This window comes from Hyaena hyaena, unplaced genomic scaffold (assembly GCF_003009895.1).
Source record: "Hyaena hyaena isolate Hyena2069 unplaced genomic scaffold, ASM300989v1 scaffold_217, whole genome shotgun sequence".
NCBI classification, from domain to species: domain Eukaryota; kingdom Metazoa; phylum Chordata; class Mammalia; order Carnivora; family Hyaenidae; genus Hyaena; species Hyaena hyaena.
In genome coordinates this window covers 903,238-923,302 of record NW_024080849.1, presented here as the reverse complement: position 1 = coordinate 923,302, position 20,065 = coordinate 903,238, and the positions used below count along the sequence as shown (strand labels likewise).

Below are 20,065 nucleotides of genomic sequence, written 5' to 3'. Positions count from 1 at the left end.
CAAGCTGCGACTGTTCTCGACCGTCCGGCTCTGGACAGATGACCCACAGGCTTGCGAACAAAGATAAATGTTTACGGTTGTCAACTACCAAAGTTCTGTGGTTTGTTCTATAGTAGTAACCGACTGATACAGTGCCTTTGCCTAACATTTTGGTGCTTGGGGATGACCCACGATTTCTCCAACTGAAGTGATGAACAAATTACTGTACTTCAAGGCCCACTGATATTATATTCAACAGCCTGGAGAGTAGTTTGAAATCCCCACTCAAGGTAAACTATCCTTTAACGGTTCCCTAAGTATAACCCGCACATGCCTGCCTCTGTATCTTTTTACGTTTCATTTCTCCCTACTGGAATTTCCTTTCCTCTCTCCTCTGCCTCTTTGGATCATACGGATCCCCAAGGACCTACTTAAAACCAGCCTTTTCTGAATGACCTATGGCTGTTCCCTGCCTACAGTGGCCTCTCCAGTCTAATAATTCTTAGGATAGTTCTCGTTTGAGCCATAAATTGGATACTCAACACATTCTGTCTTGTTTGGTTACCCTCTTTCGCTCCCTTCCTAATTTCCTTCCTTCCTTTTCTTCTTTCCTCCCTCCCTTTCAAACAAACACATACATATTCACGCACACGTATCACATATATAAAGTACGTATGGAAAAATGTTAAAAGTCATTTGAATATAGGTGTAGGTTTGCGGTGATTTAAGAATATGTCCATGAAGTCTTGACACTCCTCCTACCAAAATGCACAGCCTAATTTCCCTCCCCTTGAGTGTGGGCTGGACTGAACGATTCCCTTTTAACAAGGAGAATAGGGCGGAAGTAATAGTGTGTAGCTTTGAAACCAGGCCATAAAAGGCACTGCAACTTCCTCCTTGGTTTCTGTCTTTCTTGGATCACTCAGTCTATGGGAAGCCAGGTGCCATGTTGTGAGGACACGCAAGCGTTGCTGTGGAGAGGCCCACGTGATTAGGAGCTCATGCCAACTGGCTACTGTTTCTTGTCTAGGGTTGTTTATTAAACTGGACTTCAAGTTCCTGGAGGGAAGGTCTCATCTTCCACTGTTTTATCCTCACCCTTGCATCATAGTGCCTTGAAAAGGGAAATACAGAGCTTTTCACTAAAGACATTAATATGTATAGGTTAACTGACACTGAAGAGCTGATTGTTAGGTATCATCACTAATAAATAAAACAAGAGGGGGAGAAAGTGAACACTTTAAAAAGGGCAGAAGCTAGAGGCTTCCAGACCTGAATTTGTTGAATGTTACCCTACGGTATTATAGCAGCCCCTGGGAAAGTATGTCCTATCTTAAAATGCTAGCTTTTCCCTAAAGATTGGCCTGGGTTCCCATTCTCCTCAAGTCAGCTGTGCTCTCTCCCTCCTTCAAATGTCCATCTCTTTATTTTTATTTCTCGTAGGTGACCTCACCTTACTTACCTTGTGTGATAGCCAGTCATGTTCCTGCTCACCTCCACCAAACTCCACTGTCCCAGAGAGCTTCTCTCCTCAGCTCAGAGGCTACCCTCTAATTCCAGATGCATCTCTAGCTGTTTGTCCTCAATATATTTTTTTTACAGAGTTGATCAAAGTGTATTCATTTATTACCCCCCTCAATACTTAAATCCGCTTTATTGAGGTAAAATTTTTAAAAATATAAAATGCATCCACTTTATGGATACAGTAGAAGGAATATTTTAAGTACTTTACATTCTAGACTAAGTTTAAGCTTATAGGAAAAAATTACAGAAAGTACAGTGAGTTCCCATAGGATTTCTCTGACCCCTGAAAACATTTCTCTATCAGCAAAGTCGCAGGATACAAAATCAACGTACAGAAATCAGTTGCATTTTTATATACCGATAATGAAGCAATAGAAAGTGAAATAAACTGATCCCATTTACAGTTGCACCAAAGCCTATCTGCCAAAAACTATAGAAAGCTTATGAAGGAAACTGAAGAAGACACAAAGAAACGGAAACACATTCCACATGCATGGATCAGAAGACTAAATATTGTTAAAATGTCAGTACTACCCCAAGCCATCTACACAGTCAATGCAATCCCAATCAAAATTGCACCAGCATTCTTCTCAAAGCTAGAACAATCCTAAACTTTGTATGGAACCACAAAAGATCCCAAATAGCCAAAGTAATATTGAAGAAGAAAACCAAAACAGAAAGCATCACCATCCCAGACTTTAGCCTCTACTACAAAGCTGTCATCAAGACAGTATGGTATTGGCACAAAACAGACACACAGACCAATGGAGTAGAATAGAAAACCCAGAATTGTACCCACAAATGTATAGCCAAGTAATCTTTGACAAAGCAGGAAAGAGTATCCAATGGAAAAAAGATGGCCTCTTTAGCAAATGGTGCTGTGAGAACTGGACAGCAACATGCAGAAGAATGAAACTAGACCTCTTTCTTACACCATACACAAAAATAAAATGGATGAAAGACCTAAATGTCCTCAATATTGTAAATGCCCTGGTTCTGGACCTCCTCATTACTTAGGCAGAAAACTACGAAAATCTTGTAACTGGCCTTCTTGTTCCTAGCCTTGCCTCCCTCCCTCGTCTTTCCACCAGTTAACAATACATAACATGGGATTCAATTTAAAAGGAAAATCCGGGATGCCTGGGTGTTCAGTGAGTTAAGCGTCCAACTCTCGGTTTTGGCTCAGGCCATGATCTCATGACTCGTGAGTTCAAGCCCTGCATTGGCAGTGAGGAGCCTGCTTTGGATCCTCTCTCTCCCTTTCTCTCTGCCCCTCCCCCACTCATGCTCTCTCTCTGTCTCTCTCAAAAATAAACATTAAAAGGAAAATGCAGCCAGGCCATTCTCCTCCTAAAGGAAAAAAAAATGCCTCACTTGTTCATCATTTCTATGGGTCGAAGACCAAGGTCTTGGGCCTGCCTTGCATGGCCCAATAAGATCAGACTTTCCTCCAGCAGGAGGGAGTGGCTGGTGCATTAGTATCCACCCTAGACTGCTTCTCTCCCAGTTATACCTGACTTCTCTTCACCCCTAGCTGCCTTGTTTGGCCCAGCCCCACCCAGCCTGACCTTCCTTCCGGCCCACTGACCTTTCCTGCTCCTTTCAGGGGCTGCATTGACTGCTGTGCTTGAAAACAGTGCATTGTGATGATCTGATTAAGTGGAAGCTTCCCGAGAACAAAGGCCGGGTTGTCAACATCTTTGTGCAGAATTTAGCAAAGCACCCAGAACACAGTAGTACTAAACAAGTTGTGGAGTGGGTGGATAGAGCAGAAATCTGCCTGAAACCGTGGCCTGAAGCAGACCAGTTTATTACTGACCCTTCTAGATGTTGCCTTGACCTAGGGAACGAATGTCTTCAGTGAACCCATCTTTGGATGGCCTTGTCCTCTAGGATTGAGTTGGCTTCACTGCCAACTGTTAATATTTAGGCATTCATTTGCCATCCTTGGTTCCAGGTCTGTATTGGCCGGATGAAAATTCACTTACATGTCACATGATGGTAGCTGATTTTACTGAGCATTTACCAAGTACGAGATGCTGCTCTAGGTGCTTTAGGTGAATTCATTCATTCAACTCACACAGCAGTCTGATGGGGTGCATACTATTAGTGCCTCCATTTTATAGATGAGCGTTAGAAAAGTTAATGGGCACACTCAACTATTAAAAATAGAATCTGCGTGCAAACCCAGGCAGCCTGGTGCCAGAGACTGACTGTTGACATTACCACCACGTCTTCGGGGGGCTCCTCTTGCATTTCTCAGCCCTTTCCTCTCCCGAGATTGGAAGGATAGGTAAGGGCTAAGAAGAGAACATTTCAGCTTGATTTTTCATTTAGTCAGTTTATCTGTATTCTCTTATGACTTAATGGTACACAGCTAGCCAGGATGGGGCTCACATTTTCTTATTTTTCTCTGTGTACCTGGATTGGCCCCCATAGCTTTTCCGTAACTTTTCTCAGCTGAATTCGCGTGATTAGCAAAGCACTGTATGATGCAAACGGTTTTGCTCTTTGCACACAGTCTGTCTTTCTCAGTGGGCTGGAAACCACGCTATTGCTTCCTCTTTACTTTTGTAGTGAGAGTGCAGCATTTGTCACTGGGTGTCTGAGCAACTTCAGTGACACCGCCAGGAGAAGTCTATACTGGCCCAAATGGCACACATCCTACACGTGGCATCTCTCTTTCTCCTTCTGAGTAAGTGTCATCATTGTGCATGTCTCTGTTTTCACAGGAGCTAGTCAACAGGAGGCTGGCGGGTGGGGAGCAGGACACTTTGGTACTTACAGGAAAAACTGTGCCACGCACCTCTGGCGTAGGCAGTAGCTTTTGATGACTGATAACAGGTTCTTGGTTTACCTCGGCGTCCTCGAGTTCCAGGGAGGCGCAGTGCTTGGTTGAGTCCCGTGGACCTGGTCCTGCTGTTCTTCACATTTGTCTGTGTGGCCAGATTTGCCATTTTGCTGGTCCTTCCTTTACCTTATCTTCCTGGATGACCCATCCTGGAGAGAGTGAGGGCCCAGCTCCTCAGACTGAGAGGTGACCTTAAGGTTTGTCAGATGTGTGTGCCTTGGGGATGCAGCTGGATGGAAGGAAAAGGTATTGGAGCACTTAGTAGTTTTAGGTTACACTAAAAGAAGGTTCTGGATGTCACCTGTGGGACTGAGAAGGGACCAAGAAGGGGCCAAGAAGATTCACTGGACTCTGCTAAAGGGCATAGGGAGGGGCCTTAGCTGGCCCTGGAGCATTTAAACATAGAACGGGGTGGAGGGAGGGGACATGTGGAGGCGGACTGGAGAACTGTGGCCTGGGTTGGGAATGAAATCATTTCAGAGCCAGCGGCAGGTACCTTTAGCACTCGGTGAAGCCTAGAGACCCCACCTTCGCATCATTTTTTAAATAACTAAAATGAAATGCAAAGGATTATGGGGGAAATCAGCCATCTTGAAATGCAGTCATCTTTAAAGAGTGACATAGTGATGTATTTGCTTCTTTCTGGATTCCCTAACAGGATCGAGAGGTGGTCTGCTAACCACCGAATTTCAGAGTAGTAATGAGTATGAATCATATCTCAAGATATCTGCAGTAACTGTAATGTGATGCGGAAATATCTATGGTCTGCTGTCTACATTCATGACCAAAGGAAATGCTGAATTCTCATAAGACTCATGTAGATAAAGATGTAGGGCTGGCTGGTTGGTTTCACTAGAATCTGTGGACCCTGTGACTCTGTGTGTGGACCCAGGTTAGTAAGTCCTGCTGTAGAGACTAGACTGTTAGTGACTCGAGTGACAGTAGGGGAACTCCTTGCACCTCGAATCAGTGCGGCCAGTGCCGTGACTGAAGCAGGGAGAGGCTAGAGCATTCAGCACGATGGGTGCTTCTTGAACGCTGGCTGGAATTGAACCGGGCTCATGTCTCAGCGGATGTTGGATTGTGTAAGGTAAGGCTCCGATCTGGGGCCTGATGGGAGACCGGTGGCCTGGAGGATGAGTGAGTCACAAGGACCAGTGGGTTGCCGGGGGATGGGCACCCAGCAGACTGGCGTGGGAAGCATTGATGGTGGGGAGATGGATGGGACCTTTGCTGCTGGTACATTCCTATGTGCCCTGGTCAGTATGATTCTTGGTGGGTTTTTTTTTTTTTTTTTCCTGAGTGTGATTCTTAAGTGGATGTGCTTTGTGTATTTGGTCTGTGTGTTTGGCTTGTGTATCGGGGAAAACAGAGTGTACATTGTGCAACAAGTCAGACGTTGCGACTCTCTTTCACACGCTTTTTTTTTTTTTTCTGGTGAGCAGGCTGGAAGTCCTGGGTGAAGGCAGGTAGTAAGCAAGTTCAAAAAGGAGAAGCATCTCCTTAACTCACATAAACAGTTATAAATATATATGATATATATGTTTACTATCTCTTTTTATTTATTTTTTAATTAAAAAACTTTTTTTAATTTTTTTTTTTTTTTTTTGAGAGAGAAAGAGACAGAACACAAGCAGGGGAGGGGCAGAGAGAGAGGGAGACACAGAATCCAAAACAGGCTCCAGGCTCTGAGCTGTCAGCATAGAGCCCAAAGCGAGGCTTGAACTCAAGAACCATGAGATCATGACCTGAGCTGAAGTCAGACGCTCAACCGACTGAGCCACCCAGGCGCCCCAACTCCTTCGTTAATTCTAACATTTATTTTATTATTTTTGAGAGAGAGAGTGAGGAAGAGGCAGAGAGAGAGGGAGACAGAGGACTCAAATACAGGGACCCAGATGCAGGGTTCAAGCTCCCTAAGTGTGAGATCATGACCCTTAACCAACAGAGCCACCCAGGCACCCCTGTATTTTTTCTTCTAAATTCAGACTCACTCTACAGCACTAATTTTGTACCGAACCGCAGTTTTTATGTGAGAACACATAAATCAGGAAGTAACTCGAAAGAACTTTGGAAGCCTGCTCTTTGTCCTTACACGTGTGGAGGGAAAATGGTGAATCATGAAGGAAATTCAATGCTGATCAACTGACCAGTTTCCTTGTTTAGCAAATGTATACTTTGTTCAAGTTAATTTTTTTAATCAGCATAAAGACCCATCAGTTCTGTCAGAACGTGGTACTAGAGAAGGTGAATGTCATGGGTAAATGAGCTCTTGGGCGCAGCTTTGCTGCCTGATCCACACCCCCCCCCCTCACCAATGGCCCTACATATAAAAACCACTAAGGTGTGTGGAGAGGCCAATTTTTTTTTTTTTATCCTACCAAGACTGTGTGCAGAGGAAAAACTTTTTGGTTGGAAGTTCTCTCAGCCTCCAAGCGTGTAGGGTTTTATATGTGTAAAGAAAGCAAGAGTTGCCTGAGGTACTTGACATCCTCCTGGTAGGTTTTGTGTGAAGTGGAACCACTTGAAGTGGCTGGTTTCGTGTATCCAAAATGGTCAGTTATGGGCCATTTTATATGAGTCAACCTGACAGCTTCCATTTCAGTAATACTGTAGTGGTAAATTTGGCAGTCATCGGGATATTTTCAAAGAAAGCCAGTATTGGAGAATCCTTTGTGGTTCAAAAGTGTGGCCCCGGGGGAGTATGTCAGAGCCCAGATGTGTGCCCATGGAGGCAATGAGAGTCTGAGCTGCCATGAAGAGATTTCTAACCCTCTGATTAGGAGAGAAAGCAACGGAACAGTCCTCTGAAGTAGTTTACCCCTTAGGAGAAGGAGAGAGATGAACAACACATCCCCCAGAGAATAGCTCTACAGAAGATGCTAGAAGATGCTTCAGCACATCGCCCCAACACGCAGCCATTCGAGTTGACCTCTGTCGACCATTCCTTTCCTGATCTCTGTCAACCACTCTTTTCCTGACCTCTGTCACCCATTCCTTTCCACATAAAAAATACCCATGGAACTTCCACACCGTCGCTTCACTTCTGAGAAAGCAGTACCTTCCCTCTCACGTTCTTGACCTCATGCCTCTACGAGGACCCTCCTCCACTCGTCACCCTCTCTGGCGTCATCCGTCCCCCCACCCCCGCAGCTCCTCTGCCCTTAACACTGTCCAGCCATCCCTCCCTGCTCCTCCGCTCGCAGCTACTCTTTCCAGCTGCCACCCTATTCTTCTGCTTCCCCCTCCTGCAGTCCTTTCGTACCCTTGAAATCCTCTGCTTCTGCTCTGTTGAAACCACTTTTATAAAGATTTCCACTGATATCTTCCCCATCAAACTAAAAGGACTGCCCCCTGCCTATAGGGGCCTTCCCCTCCCAGCAGTGTTCAAGGAGCAGACAAGCTCTTTCCTGTAATGTTTTTCTTTGGTTTCCAAGCTACCATGTCCTGGCTGCTCTCCCATCCCCCCCCCCCCCCCCCCCCCCCCCCCCCCGGCTGACTCTTCCTTCTGTGGCTGTGTTCCTCATCTTATCCCTTAGCTAGAGACACCCTCTAGTAATCTCTCTTCAGCCTCCTGGGATTCCCTATCACTGCCCAGCGCTGTCACCCACCTAATCTGCACTGTGGCCCATAACCCTCAGTGGTTATGCACAGACATTCACAAGAAGCAGCGAGAAGCAATGGAGACAGCCAGGGCTTTGCCATTTGCAAATCTAGGCTTGCGTCCGGGTTCAACCATTCACGAGCTTGACATTGCTAAATGGGATATCGCAGAGTTCTTGAAAGGATTAAATTACCAGTATTTTCAAAGAGTTGGGTAGACTTTAAATACCAATATACAGGGGTGCCTGGGTGGCTTGGTCAGTTGAATCTCTGACTCTTTTTTTCTAAGCTTATTTATCTTGAGAGAGAGAGAGAGAGAGAGAGAGAGAAGGGGGAGAGATAGGGCAGGAGAAATCCCAAGCAGGCTCTGCACTGTCGACATGGAGCCTGACGTGGGCTCAGTCCCAAGACCGTGAGATCATGACCTGAGCCAAAATCAAGGGTTGGACACTTAACCAAGGCACCCCAAGCCTCTGATTCTTGATTTCAGCTCAGGTCATGATCCCAGGGTCGTGGAATCAAGCCCTGAATCAGGCTGTGTGCTGAGCATACAGCCTGCTTAGGATTCTCTCTTCCTCTGCCCCTCTTCCCCCCTTGCACGCTCTCTCTCTCTAAAATAATAATAATAATAATAATGTACAAATATATATTTAATTATTATTTCCAAATGCTTGCTGGATATCCTTCCTTTTACTTTATGGTGTTCAAATTTATTATTTTCAAAATTAAAGGCATTATCTTCTCCCTCAGCCTTGAACACACAACAGTCTCTTCCTGATACCCTTAATACCCTTATTTCTATTAGCAGGACCATTATTCTCTCAGCCTCACAAAGCCTGCCATCATTTTTTATTTCTTACTGCCTTTCATCTCCATCCACCCCTTCTACCTCCAAGCATCCAAGATGCTAAAAACCTCTCTGGATTTTATCTCCACAGTGGCTTCTAAATTATAGTCCCTTTCTTTCCATTTGCTGTCATTACTTCTCTCCCGGGCTACCATAATTTCCTAATGTTTATTTCTAACTTCCCTCATCCCACCACAGCTGTCAGACTAATTTTCCTAAGACCTTTCCAACACTTCCAGTGGATTCCCAGCACCTAATCAGTCAAGTTCAAACTTCTAGACATGATAGGCAAGCCTTTCATGCTTTGGGCCCCCAATTCCTATCCAGCCTTACCTCCTTCTATTAGTCTTCGTGTAACCCTTCCCCTAATCCAGTTTATCACTCCCTAATTCCTAAACAGATCTTCTGATTCCTACTCATACAATTTTGTCATGGAGTCTCCCTCCTAAATTATCCTAATCTTGCCGATTCTCCAAATTCCAGTTCTCATACTATCTCTCTTCCATAAACCTTCCCTACTTCTCTCCTTCCTTCAACTGTTCCTCAGAACAGTTTTATCATCTCCCTGTCACAGAGAGATGACCACCATCCTACCTGACTTATAAAGTCACAAATTAAAAGACTATCCCAATCTCATCTTCATTTCTTAGTTCCTGAAGTATCAGGAACACTATCTGTTGTTGAACAAATATTTATTGGATTGGCAAAGAAAGCAATAGAAAGCTGAGTGCTCATTTTTGCAATAAAATATCTCAGATGTGGCATCCGTCTCTGAAAAGTCCTGGAAAATGTTGAGAAAGGGTTGCCTAGCCACCAAAATAATATTGTGGTCACATGCTGTGTTAGAAACAGGTTAGCGGTAACTCAGAAACCATACTTCTAAAAACATTCTTTTTTTGAGAGAGGGAACGAGAAGGGGAGGGGCAGAGGGCGAGAGAGAGAATCCCAAGCAGGCTTCACACTCAGCACAGAGCCCAACACAGGGCTCAACCCCATGACATCTACATTATGACCTGAGCCGAAATATAGGGCCGGACGCCCAAATCACTGAACCATCCAAGCACCCCAGAAACCGTCCTTCTAAAACTATTTTTATTGTGGAACTCTAACACATAAGAAAAGTTAACAAAACATAAACATGCAGATTAACAAATAAGTAAAGGGTAAAACCCACATCATTGCTATCCAGGTCATGAAATACAACATTGCTAGAAGCCCTCATCCAGGTTATAACCCCTCGCACACACCATCACTGTCCTGACTTCGTGACAACCCCTTCCCAGCTTTTCTTCCTTTCTAAGTGGCTTTATGCATTATTTTTCCATTTGTTAAACGTGATAGTGTGGTTTTGCCTGTTTGTCAACGTTTATAAAGACTGAAATCTCTCTGTAGATAGTCAGATTCTCAAGTATTGGCATTGTTCATTAAACACAGTCATCCATGTTACAACCAGTCACAATCCATCCACTTTCACTTCTGTGTAATATTCCATTTTATGGATGTACCACAGTTTGTCATTCTACCATTGAAGCCCATGTGGGTGGTGTCAGGATTGGGGCCAAAAGGAACAGTGCTGCTGTGAGTACTCTTACACAGGTAGCCTAGTGCACGGGGCACACATTTCTCTAAGATATTTGCCCAAGTCCGGCTGACATTGCCAAAAATGCTTCCGATGGTCTCTGTTGAGTCACATTTTAGTAAGTAGTAAGTTCTATTTTTCCTGTATTTATGTTCTAACTTCCATTCCTCATTATCTATTAGAAAAAGAGCATAATATAAATATACCACATTAACTGGGATTTATGAATAAATTGGTGTATTTTAATTAGTAGGGAAATGTGTGTGGTTGGTTGGAGGCCCTTCTGTTTTCCAGTTTTGCAGTAAGCAGTCAGTCTGTGATTTTTAGTGGACTACATCAGATGACCACTTGCCCTTTCTCCCTGTTTTTCATAGGTCCCTTTCTGTCAGAGTTGTTTCCATTCCAGAATTCCTATTCTCAGTCTTCCATTGGTTTCTGTAGGGCCATTTTCCCTCTCTTTCTTTCACTCCAGTTTCCTTTATTGCCTGTATATTTGCAAACTTCAGCAGATGCTCTGCTTCTTCCCTACCTTCCTACGAACTTGATTCTGTTCATTCCACAATCCCAGCAATTGCTGCCCATTAGACTCCTCTGACATCTTTCCCCCCTCATCTTCCCTTCCGCTGGGCTCCAGGAAAAGATCGAGCTCACCCTTTGGCACCTCTGTCTTTAGCTCTTCGTTCTTTGTGTAACACAGACTAACCTTTAATATTAACACGCTCCATAAACCCATACATTTTAATTTCTGCCACATCTGGATTTTGAAAATGTGCATGTCAAAGAAAATGCTGCCATTTGATAATATTTTGTAGTTTAGACCGAATGCTTGAGATGCGTTTCGACAGTAAGCATTCCTTAGTAGTCCCAACTGAAAACTTCTCGGAAGAGAACTGACGTGAATTTGATCCCAGATCCTGGTGGACTGGATGGGCCATCTTTTATGAAGCTTTGCAATAAGGCTGCAGTGAGGGCCCCTGGGGAACTCAGTCAGTTGAGCGTCCAACTTTGGCTCAGGCCGCAATCTCACGATCTCATGTTTTGTAGGTTCAAGCCCTGCATTGGGCTCTGTGCTGATAGCTCAGAGCCTGGAGCCTGCTTCAGATCTGCGTCTCCCTCTCTCTGCCCTTCCCCTCCTTGCACTCAATTTCTCTCTCGCTCTCACTCTCTCTCTTTCTCAAAAAATAAACATTAAAAAAAAAAGTCTGCAGCGGCCAAAACAAAACAAAAATACCCTCCACCGTATAGAAAGGAAGTGCTGCTGCCTCTTCAGATGCTAATTTTAGCTAGTCCTGCATTAGACCTGTCCATGAGCTACAAATAGTTCTAACCAAATAGCAAGACAAAGCAAGCTGGGCACCGAGGGGAGTGTGGGCGGTGCCCTCAACTCTGTCTCTCCAGCAGTGGCTGTGATCACAGCCTGACAGGCACCCAGGAATTAAAGTCTGGAGGAAGTATTGGCTGAATCTTCCCATAAAAGAATGTAAAAGGTGAATTATCATGCATCGTATTTGCTTTCCAAAAAGCCTTGGATAATGCTGGACACCAGGCATTACCAGTTATAACATGGGTGATGCTGACCCCCCCCCTTTTTTTTTAAATGTTTTTAATTTATTTCTGAGAGAGAGAGAGAGAGCGTGAGCAGGGGGGGGTCAGAGAGAGGGAGACAGAATCTGAAGCAGGCTCCAGGCTCTGAGCTGTCAGCACAGAGCCCAACGCGGGGCTCGAACCCACAACCTGTGAGATCATGACCTGAGCCAAAGTCTGATGCTTAACCGACTGAGGCACCCAGGTGCCCCGACCTGCCCCCCCCCCGCCTTTTTTAAGAGACTTGGAATTACTCTGGAAGTTAAAGTTATAAAAAAAACCAAAATGAACTCATCCAGCCCTTCCCCTGCTATCAGCCTGAAGGAGGTGTTGAACAGAGTTGATTATAGCTAATAACCTGCGATCTCATTTACTAGAACTTTAATACAGGGAGCTGCATAAGGTGGCACACGGGGGACCAGAGCACTGATCTATTTTTATTCTCCTTTCCTCCTCCTCCTTGCAAGCTAAGCTCAGCATTGGCCAGAGAGAAGTAACTGTCCAGAAAGGACCGTTGTTTCGGGCTGAAGGCTACTCTGTCAGCATTGCCTGCAATGTGATCGGCCACCAGGGACCTTCAAAGCAACATTTCCAGTGGTCCGTTTACCTGCCGACAGCCCCGACCCAGGAAATCCAGATCATCAGCACCTTGGATGCCACCTTCACTTACGCGCTGTACGCGCAGCAGGTACGAAGCGGGGGAATCTACGTGGAGAGGATCCGAGGCAACTCAGTCCTGTTGCACATCGCAAAGGTCCAGCTGAAGGATTCTGGCGAGTACGAGTGTCACACACCGAACACTGATAAAAAATACTACGGCAGTTACAGCGCGAAGACTAGACTCATTGGTAAGCTCTTCGCCCTCCTGGGCCTGGCGGTCCCCCCGAGAAGCCAGACCCCCACCATCACGATGCCTTGCAGTGTTACGTGGCTTCACGTTGGGTCAAGCCCTTTGGTAAGAGGGCCCTCATGGCCCTCTGGACATGTTGCAGATTAGTCAAGAGCAACATCCCGTGTTCTCTAAAACCCTCAATTCATCTCTCCAGTCAACCTTGCCATGAAGATTGAGATAGTGTCTAGTCTCCGAAGGCCTTGTCCACAGCTAGGCTGATCAGACAGAGCAGTGAGGGATCTCCCCAGGCCCTGTCTCTCCTTGGAGACAGAGCATTAACTTGGTAAGAGAGCTGCTGTTAACATGATCGGTGGTAAGTCATCAACTTGGAAATCATGATTCCCAAAGTACTCTCCTCTTGCATGTTTACGTATAAAGAGAGGTTCATGGTCCTTGCAATGACCGCTTTGCCCCTTTGCCTGGAATATCTTAGCGTCCCTCTTTCGGTCCAGCCAACTCCTACATATACTTGTGGACCCAGCTGAGGTATTCGCTCTTCTGTGAAATCTGTCCTGTCTCAGGGAGTACCCCCATCTTTGTTCCCTCCTGATGCTCTATTCACATCACTGTTGTTAACATTCACCCATGTTTTGTGGTATTTGGCTCCTTGTATGAGCCCTACCTCACCCTGAACTCCATGACCACAGCTATCTCGGCCCCCAGCACAGTGACTGGCACCGGGTAGTTGCTCATTCAGTCTTTGTTGACTGAATCTAAGTGTTACTTTCACATAAGCGTAGGCTGTGTGATTTCCCTTGAGGAAGAACACAGTGATAGGTGAGTAAGATGGTTATCCACACTGTGGTAAGGTTGCATTTTGGCTCCGGGGGATAGATTATAAGAGATCGTTTCAGAACTTTACAAAGAAGCAGGTTAAGTAAGGCGTAAAGAAGTGAAGCGGCTTGCTCCAATTCCTGTCGCCAAATAGGGACAGATTTAGGATGAGAATGTAGGTCTCCTAGCTCCCAGCGCTCTTCCCTTTTAAACACTCCGTGTCTGAGTAGCTAAATTGGTCACAGCCTACGCTAAAAATGTAAAGTCAGGGTCAATACATTACCGAGCCATTAATTTTGCCAAGTTCCATAGACTATGTATACAGATGCCAATGTTCCCCTTGGCAATAGGGAAAGCATATGGCTGGTGGAAAACAACTCAAAGTGTGTGCTTTACAGATGGTGGGTCAGGGCGCCATCTTCATCTAAGGAGGCTTGTCTGATGGGCTCCTGGGCCAGTCAGTTGTCATCATTCCTTTCTTTCCAGTTATTCCAGATACCCTGTCTGCCACTATGAGTCCCCAGACTCTCAGTAAGAAGGAAGGTGAAGCATTAGAACTTACCTGTGAAGCATCCAAAGCGACAGCTCAGCATACCCACCTCTCTGTCACCTGGTACCTGACCCAAGATGGAGAAGGAAGGCAAGCTACTGAGATTATCTCCCTCTCCAAAGATTTTACATTGATCCCTGGGCCCTCTTTTACCAAGAGGTTTGCAGCTGGTGAGGTACAGCTCCACAAACTCGGTGTCGCTACCTTCCGGTTGGCCATAAGGAGCCTCCAGCCCTCGGATCAAGGCCAGCTGTTCTGCGAGGCAACCGAATGGATTCAGGACCCAGACGAAACCTGGACTTTAATTACGAGAAAGCAGACGGATCGAACAACTCTGAGGATCCAAGCGTCAGGTAATGATCTTCTCAGGAAATTCATTAATATGTTGGTGGCGGGTATTTATGGGACATCTTTTTGTCATTTTTCGAATCTCTTGTTGTATCTAAAAAAAATTTAGAAAGTTTGAATAAAATTTGGGGCATCTGGGAAGCATAAATAAGAAGAAGGACATTTGGTTTGGGGTCAATCCACAGCAGGTTTTCTATGGGGTAAGATCTGTCGAATGGTTAGATTCCACAAATCGTGCACGGAAATGGTTCTGTTACCATTCTTGCCAAGCTCTGTGTAAGCACTTTATCTACACTTTAACTTAGTCCTTACCCCCTGGGGCAAGTAGGCCACTCCCTATTTTTAAAACAAGAATGCTGAACCTCAAACAGGCTAACTACTGGTAAGTGGAGTTGTGCTCCCACATCACACACACCCAGGCCCCAGAGTAGCCTCGGTCTCCAATATGGAGGCTTATCTCAGTCCTGGCCAGGCTTTCCTTCCACTGAACCCCATTTCCTACATGGGATGGCATTCCTCTTCATGATCCATTGGCATTCTCATCAAAGCAAGCAGGAAGCCTCAGCTGTGATTCCTGGTTTCTCTACATGGGCTACGGTCCAATAAGAAGAGGTTGTGAAAGCAGGGATCCACTGGCGGATCATTGGAAGTTTCTTCTCTTTTTAGGCAAAGTGTTATTCTATTTTATTAAAAAAATTGTCCTGTTGACCTTAAGTGTCCAAGTTACACTCACTGAGTTCTATGGGGGCACATTATGGGGGTGTCATTTCTCTCTCTTTAAGAACAATTTTTTATATAAAACAGTCTTTATGTTGACAAACATCGAATACATCCAAGATGTGCATGATGTTTTGATAGACATGCATTTTGAAACAATGGCCACAGTCAAGCTAATTAACATATCCATCATCTCACATAGTTACTTTTTGTGTGTAGCCTGTGTGTTGGGGGGTGTGTGCACATGTGTACGGGGAGAACACTTAAGATCTTTGCTCTCAGCAAATTCCAAGTATGCAACACCGCGTTACTACTGTAGACACAATGCTATACATTCGATCTATAGAACTTAGCCTGCATAATGGAAACTTTGTCGCTTTGATCAAAATCTCCCTCTTCCATCCCCTCCCCCAGATCCTGGCAACCACCATTCTAGTCTCTGCTTTTATGAGTTTAGCAGTATTAGATGCCACATAGTAGTGAGTTCCTGTATTTATCCTTCTCTCTGGCCCCAGTGTCCTCCAGGGTGATGCACGTTGTTGAAAATGACAGGACTTCCTTTTCTCTCATGGCTGCATATTTCAGTGTGTATCTGTACCACATTTTCTTCATTCATGTGTCCATCATTGGGCACTTAGGTTGACTCCATATCTTTGTTATCATGAATCATAAACACGGGAATGCAGATCTCTCTTTGAGATACTGATTTCATTTCCTTTGGATATCTTACCCAGAAGTGGGATCGCTGAATTATACGGTAGTTCTATTTTTAATTTTTGAGGCACCTCCACACCGTTTCCATAATGTTATATTCCCACCAGTGCTACATTTCTTTGTCTCCACATCCTCACCAATACTTGTTATTAATTCCTCCAACCCATGATCACGAGATATCTCTCCATTTATTTGCGTCTTCTTTAATTTCTTTTATCCATATTTTATAGTGTTCAGTGCATGTCTTTCACCTCCTTAGCTAAATTTATTCCTAAGTATTTTCTTCTTTTTGACACTATTGCAAAATAATTTTTTTTAATTGAGATAAAATTAGTGTATAACATTATGTAAGTTGCAGGTGTGCAAATCAGAATTCAATGTTTGTTTACACTACAAGGATTCACCACCGTAAGTCTAGTTATAATCCGTCACCATACAATTGAGCCCCTTCACTCATTTTGCCCCCTCCCCAATCCCTTCCTCTCTGGCAGCCACAGATCTCTTCTCTGTAGTGTGAGCTCATTTTTGTTTTGTTTGTTCATTTGTTTTGGATTTTAGAGTCCACGTAAGTGAAATCATATGGTATTTGTCTTTCTCTGCCTGATTTATTTCACTTAGAATAATACCCTCAGGGTCCATCCATGTTGTTGGGAAGGGCAAGATTTCCTTCTTTTTTATGATTAAGTAGTATTCCTCTGTGTGTGTGTGTGTGTGTGTGTGTGTGTGTGTGTGTGAGTGTGTGAGTGTGTGTGTACCAGATTTCTTTATCCACTCATCTGTTGATGGACACTTAGGTTGTTTCCATATCTTGACTATTAATAAAGCTGCAGTGAACATAGACTACATACATATTCTTGGCATTTTTGTATTCTTTAAATAAATACCCAGAAGTGGAATACCTGGATCCTGAGGTAATTCTAGTTTTAATTTTTTGAGAAATCTGTTTTCAGTATTGGCTGCACCGATTTATATTCCTAACACCAATGTGAAAGAAGTCACCACATCTTCTCCAACACATTATTTCTTGGCCCTTTGATAATAGCCATTCCAACAGGGATGAACTAATATCTCATGGTGCTTTGGATTTTAACTTCCCTGGTGATGAGTGATTTTGAATATCTTTTATGTGTCTATTGTCCATCTGTAGAGATTGTTTTCTTAATGTCTTTTTCCAATACAGTAAAACCTTGGTTTTTGAGCATAAATCATTCCAGAAACATGCTGGTAATCCAAAGCTTGTATATCAAATGCTTGTATATCAAAGCAAATTTCCTCATAAAAAATAATGGAAACTCAGATGATCCGTTCCACAACCCAAAAATATTCACATAAAAATGACTACGATACTATAATTAATATAAAATAATAAAGAAACACAAAATGTAAAGAAAAATAAATAAGCTAACCTGCACTTACCTTTGAAAATCTTCAGGGCTGGTGTAAGAGAGACGAGAGAGGAGGGTTATTGTGAAGGACAACTTTCACTATCACTAACAGATGTCGACTAGAATACAGATTAATAAACTCTTGTCATACACTGTGTTTAATGTCACTGGCACTAAGGCAGCAGAGGAAAGGGTCTCCATCTGAAGGCAGCCTGACCTAGCATGAAGCAAAGCATTCCTAAGCTCACTCTTGTCTGGAAAAGCAAAGGACTGTCCATAGATGCTTTGAAGTGACAAAAAATACACTAGGGCCAGTTATGGGCACTTTCCAACGTTCTGAAAAATCACCGATTTCTGCCAAACACTACGGCGTGAGACCAAACATCTGAGCATGGGAGGCGATCACCCATAATCCCACAGCGTGTGTGTGTGTGGGAACCATTGGCCCATTTGTGATCATGTGATGTTCGATGTCACATCCTACCCGTATTGCATGGCATCGCTTGTTTATCAAGTTAAAATGTATTAGTAACATTTGCTCATCTTGCGGAACAGCCACAGAACAAGTTACTTGGGATCCAAGGTTTCGCTGTACTTTGTGGTTAGTGCAAAGAAGTGCAACTGATTGGTTTTTTTTGTATGTTGATTTTATATCCTACAACTTTACTGAAATCACCAGTTTTACCAGTTTTTGGGTGGAGTCTTTTGGGGTTTCTATATATAAGACCACGTCATCTGCAAACATGATTTTACTTCATTTTTTTTACTTCATTTTTCCTTTATTTTTTTTTCCTAATTTCTCTGGCTAAGGCTTCCAGTACTCTGTTGGATAGAAGTGGTGAGAGTGGGCATCTTTGCCTTTTCCCAGTCTTGGAGGGAAAACTTTCAGCTTTTCATCGTTAGGAATTATGTTAACTGTGGACTAGTCATACATTATATGTGCTTTAACTTAGGAAAATTCCACTGGATAATGTCAGCCAAAAAAAAAAAAAAAAAAAAGGCAAAAAGGAATTCAACATACCATAAGATATTTTATGTTTTTTATTTAAAAAAGGATACGTTACTGTATACATTATACTTCTATGCATACGTTTTGCCGAATAAGATTACATTCAGAAAGCTACATATGCTATTCTTTCCGAATGATTTAAGGGATAGTCCAGGGAACTTTTGATTCTAGGCATTTCTTTGGCTGACCTGCTACTCTGAGCTAAACTCCCACATGTAATTCAATCCTTGTGCTATCCTTACAGGAGGTATCATCGCTCTCTACTATTGAAAGGACAGATGCTGTGGCTTCTCTAAATATCTGCTTTGCTTTTGTTTCCTAGTGCTAGATTTTCAAGTCAACATTACCGCCCAGAGCATGGTTACCCCAGGGAACCCCTTAGAACTGGTCTGCCTGGTAGTAGGCAGTGGCCGGGACCCACAGCTTCAGGGTGTTTGGCTCTTCAATGGTAACGAGGTGGCCCACATCGATGCCCGTGGTGTTCTGGACCTGAAGAGAGACTACAGAGAGAGAGCCAGTCAAGGACAGCTCCAGGTCTCAAAGTTAAACCCCAAGGCTTTCTGTCTCAAGATCTTCTCTGTGGGCCCCGAGGATGAAGGCACCTACAGCTGTGCCGTGGAGGAGGTGGTGAGAACTCAGACGGGCTCCTGGCACGTGCTTCAGAGAAAGCAGTCACCAGACAGCTGTGTGCATCTGAGGAACCCAGCAGGTACGTGAAATCAGGGCCACACGTGACGGGGCTGCCCTCGGTGTCCCTCCTTTGTGAGGTCAGGATGACTCCACGGACGCTGTGGACTTCTGCTATTTGGGTGTGTCAGTCAGATCACTTTGAGGTGGAGTGAAAGAAAGGCAACCAAACTAGCTGAAGACCTAGGTCTTACTCCTGGGCCATTAAATGGGCTGTGACCACAGACACAGCGCTTGACTTCTCGAAATCTCCACTTCCTCACGTAGAAAATAATGGCACACGGGTAGATTGTCTGGAAGTCCCTTCTTGCTGTCTTAGATTCTTTAATTCTGTTTGCTATTAGTCCTAATGTTGGTACCTTGGGCTTTTCTGCAAGCAGAGAATGTCTATATTAATGAAACTCTCTGTCTTCTTTTGGGGTGTGTGTGTGTGTGTATGTGTGTGTGTGTGTGTGTGTGAAAGAGAGAGAGAGAGAGAGAGAGAGAAGGAAAAATATGACCCTTTGCGTCCTTCCTGGGGAATAAACAGGTACATTTTCCCCCCACCGCCTGAACATCTTTCAGGTGCCTTTGGTCAGTCCTCTGTTATCTTAACCTGATACCGAGAATGACAGTCTGTCTTAATTCTGCATCAGAGCATGACTCAGAATAAGAAATGAAGAGGTAAATGATAGCAGGCAGATGCCGTTTCCTGCATTTTGCTGTAAGGTGATGTGCCCATCCAAACCGGTCTGAGCACCTGTAGGCATCAAAGTGGAAGGCCTCTTAGTTCTTGTTTAGTTGAGGAAGGTCGGGGGACCCGAAACCTGTTGGAGCCATTGGTGCTTTTTGTGCAAAGAGAAAACAGACAGATCTACAAGTAATATTAGGATGCTCTGGGCTGGGTGTTATAGTCCAAGTCTAGAAAGACCAATTTCCCAAGAGCACGAAACAAAACCCAACAAAAAACAGAGACACCTTGTTTCACTGGCTCATCGGAGGCATCTCCAGAGATAGATATGTTTCCCTTTCATGCTCTTCAC

At 44.2% G+C, this 20,065-nt stretch overlaps 1 protein-coding gene across 1 annotated transcript in view; it reads left to right on the top strand.

Annotated features, from left to right (window-relative positions):
• The first annotated feature begins 4,048 nt into the window (after positions 1-4,048).
• The window catches only part of CD101 (CD101 molecule), a 34,957-nt gene continuing 18,940 nt past the window's right edge, over positions 4,049-20,065 (top strand). Inside the window, exons 1-4 of the mRNA XM_039242724.1 lie at positions 4,049-4,198; positions 12,435-12,815; positions 14,120-14,536; positions 18,679-19,065. Coding sequence (XP_039098655.1) covers positions 4,156-4,198; positions 12,435-12,815; positions 14,120-14,536; positions 18,679-19,065 — 1,228 coding nt within the window. The 5' untranslated portion in view covers positions 4,049-4,155. The remainder of the gene's footprint in view (positions 4,199-12,434; positions 12,816-14,119; positions 14,537-18,678; positions 19,066-20,065) is intronic.